This window comes from Euprymna scolopes, chromosome 14 (genome assembly GCF_053919585.1).
Source record: "Euprymna scolopes isolate OS-2025 chromosome 14, ASM5391958v1, whole genome shotgun sequence".
Taxonomy (NCBI): domain Eukaryota; kingdom Metazoa; phylum Mollusca; class Cephalopoda; order Sepiida; family Sepiolidae; genus Euprymna; species Euprymna scolopes.
In genome coordinates this window covers 87108889-87110453 of record NC_136495.1, presented here as the reverse complement: position 1 = coordinate 87110453, position 1565 = coordinate 87108889, and the positions used below count along the sequence as shown (strand labels likewise).

At 37.1% G+C, this 1565-nt stretch overlaps 1 protein-coding gene across 1 annotated transcript; it reads left to right on the top strand.

Annotated features, from left to right (window-relative positions):
- Positions 1-227: 227 nt before the first annotated feature.
- On the top strand, positions 228-995 carry LOC145292770 (uncharacterized). The gene has a single exon (XM_080138808.1). The coding sequence runs from the start codon at positions 228-230 to the stop codon at positions 993-995; it is 768 nt and encodes a 255-aa protein (XP_079994934.1).
- Positions 996-1565: the final 570 nt, after the last annotated feature.

The following is a 1565-nucleotide window of genomic DNA, read 5'->3' as shown; positions in this document are numbered from 1 at the left end:
ATCGCTGATCATTTTGTTTGACCGAATATGAATTCCAACATTTGGAATTGGGTCTCAATATGCCTTGAGTGCCAGAAATGCAAGGTACAACGACACACAAAATCTCCACCAGGCTCATTCAGTAACCCCGATACACATTTCTATCACATCTATATAAACATAGTCAGACCTCTCCCAGTGTGCCAGAATTACCAGTACCTCCTCACAGTAGTTGAACGCTTCTCCAGATGAAAAGTAGTAGTATCCATATCTCTGCTGACACAGTCCTTCAGGAGTGGATTGCGATGTCTGGTATGCCCAGCATCATTACCATAGACGGTGAGGCACAGTTCCTGTCTTCACTCTTTCAGGAGTTTACTCAGCTGCTCGATGTCAAACAAATCAAGACCACTGCTTATCATCCATATTCCAACATCCCTGTGGAAAGGTTCCATCGGACACTAAAGGTTTCTCTGCCCACAAAACATCCTACCAACAACTGGGTAGATGAACTACTTTTAATACTCTTGCCTATACGCAACTCACTTAAAGAAGACTTTGAATGTTTTCCAGCAGAAATAGTCTTCGGCATAGCACTTTCTTTACCCGGACAATTTTTCAACAACACCATACCCAACCTCGCTCCTGCAAGTTCCTTTACTCAGGAACTACGCCATAAAATAGCCCAGCTAGGCAACAAATGGCCACTTAGGCAACTCTCACCAACTATCCCCATTTCACAGCAGCTCCAGGACTGTGAGTTTATTTTCATCCGAAATAACTCGGTAAAGAAACCTCTGACATACCAGAGTCCCTTCAGAGTTCGAAAATGCTCAGAGAAACACTTCACCATTGAGCTAGGAAACCGGATGGATACCATCTCGAGTGACAGAGTAAAACTGGCTCGTCTTGAAAAATGTCTACAGGAGACAGAACTCAGCTCAACACACCCAGAAGTCTCACCTGACCAAATAATCACTTTATCACAACCTGCTCCATCAGTCAACGCCAAATAAAGAAGCACCCACCAGTTAAGCTGACACGTTTAGGAAGGAAGATCATTTTTCTAGAGAAGTACAAGACATATATTTACTTTTAATTGATAATGATCAATTATCCAGGGAGAGGGCTTGTTGTGGTCCGTTTACGTCGAGGTGTGTATCTTTAATATGCTGGCAATTTTTTTTATTTGTAAACATTCTCACAGACGCTGCCTGGTGGCAGACAAACCGACCTTGTGCTAAAAATAGCAACACCGCTTTTTACTATTTCGAACTTAAAAGAAAGAAATCTAAATTCAATCGTTTTTTTTTTTCATTAAATAGAGACTTTGATTCCAAGCTGAATCGAATATAAACACGATAAATTAAAATTTGAAATTTAATTTGAATAGAATTAAATTTAATTTGAATAGAATTAAACTTAATTTGAATAGAATTAAATTTAATTTGAATAGAATTAAACTTAATTTGAATAGAATTAAATTTAATTTGAATAGAATTAAATTTAATTTGAATAGAATTAAATTTAATTTGAATAGAATTAAACTTAATTTGAATAGAATTAAATTTAATTTGAATAGAATT

What these genes read in the sequence shown, in the direction of transcription:
- LOC145292770 (XM_080138808.1), top strand. Translation starts at nt 228, where the DNA reads ATGAAAAGTAGTAGTATCCATATCTCTGCTGACACAGTCCTTCAGGAG.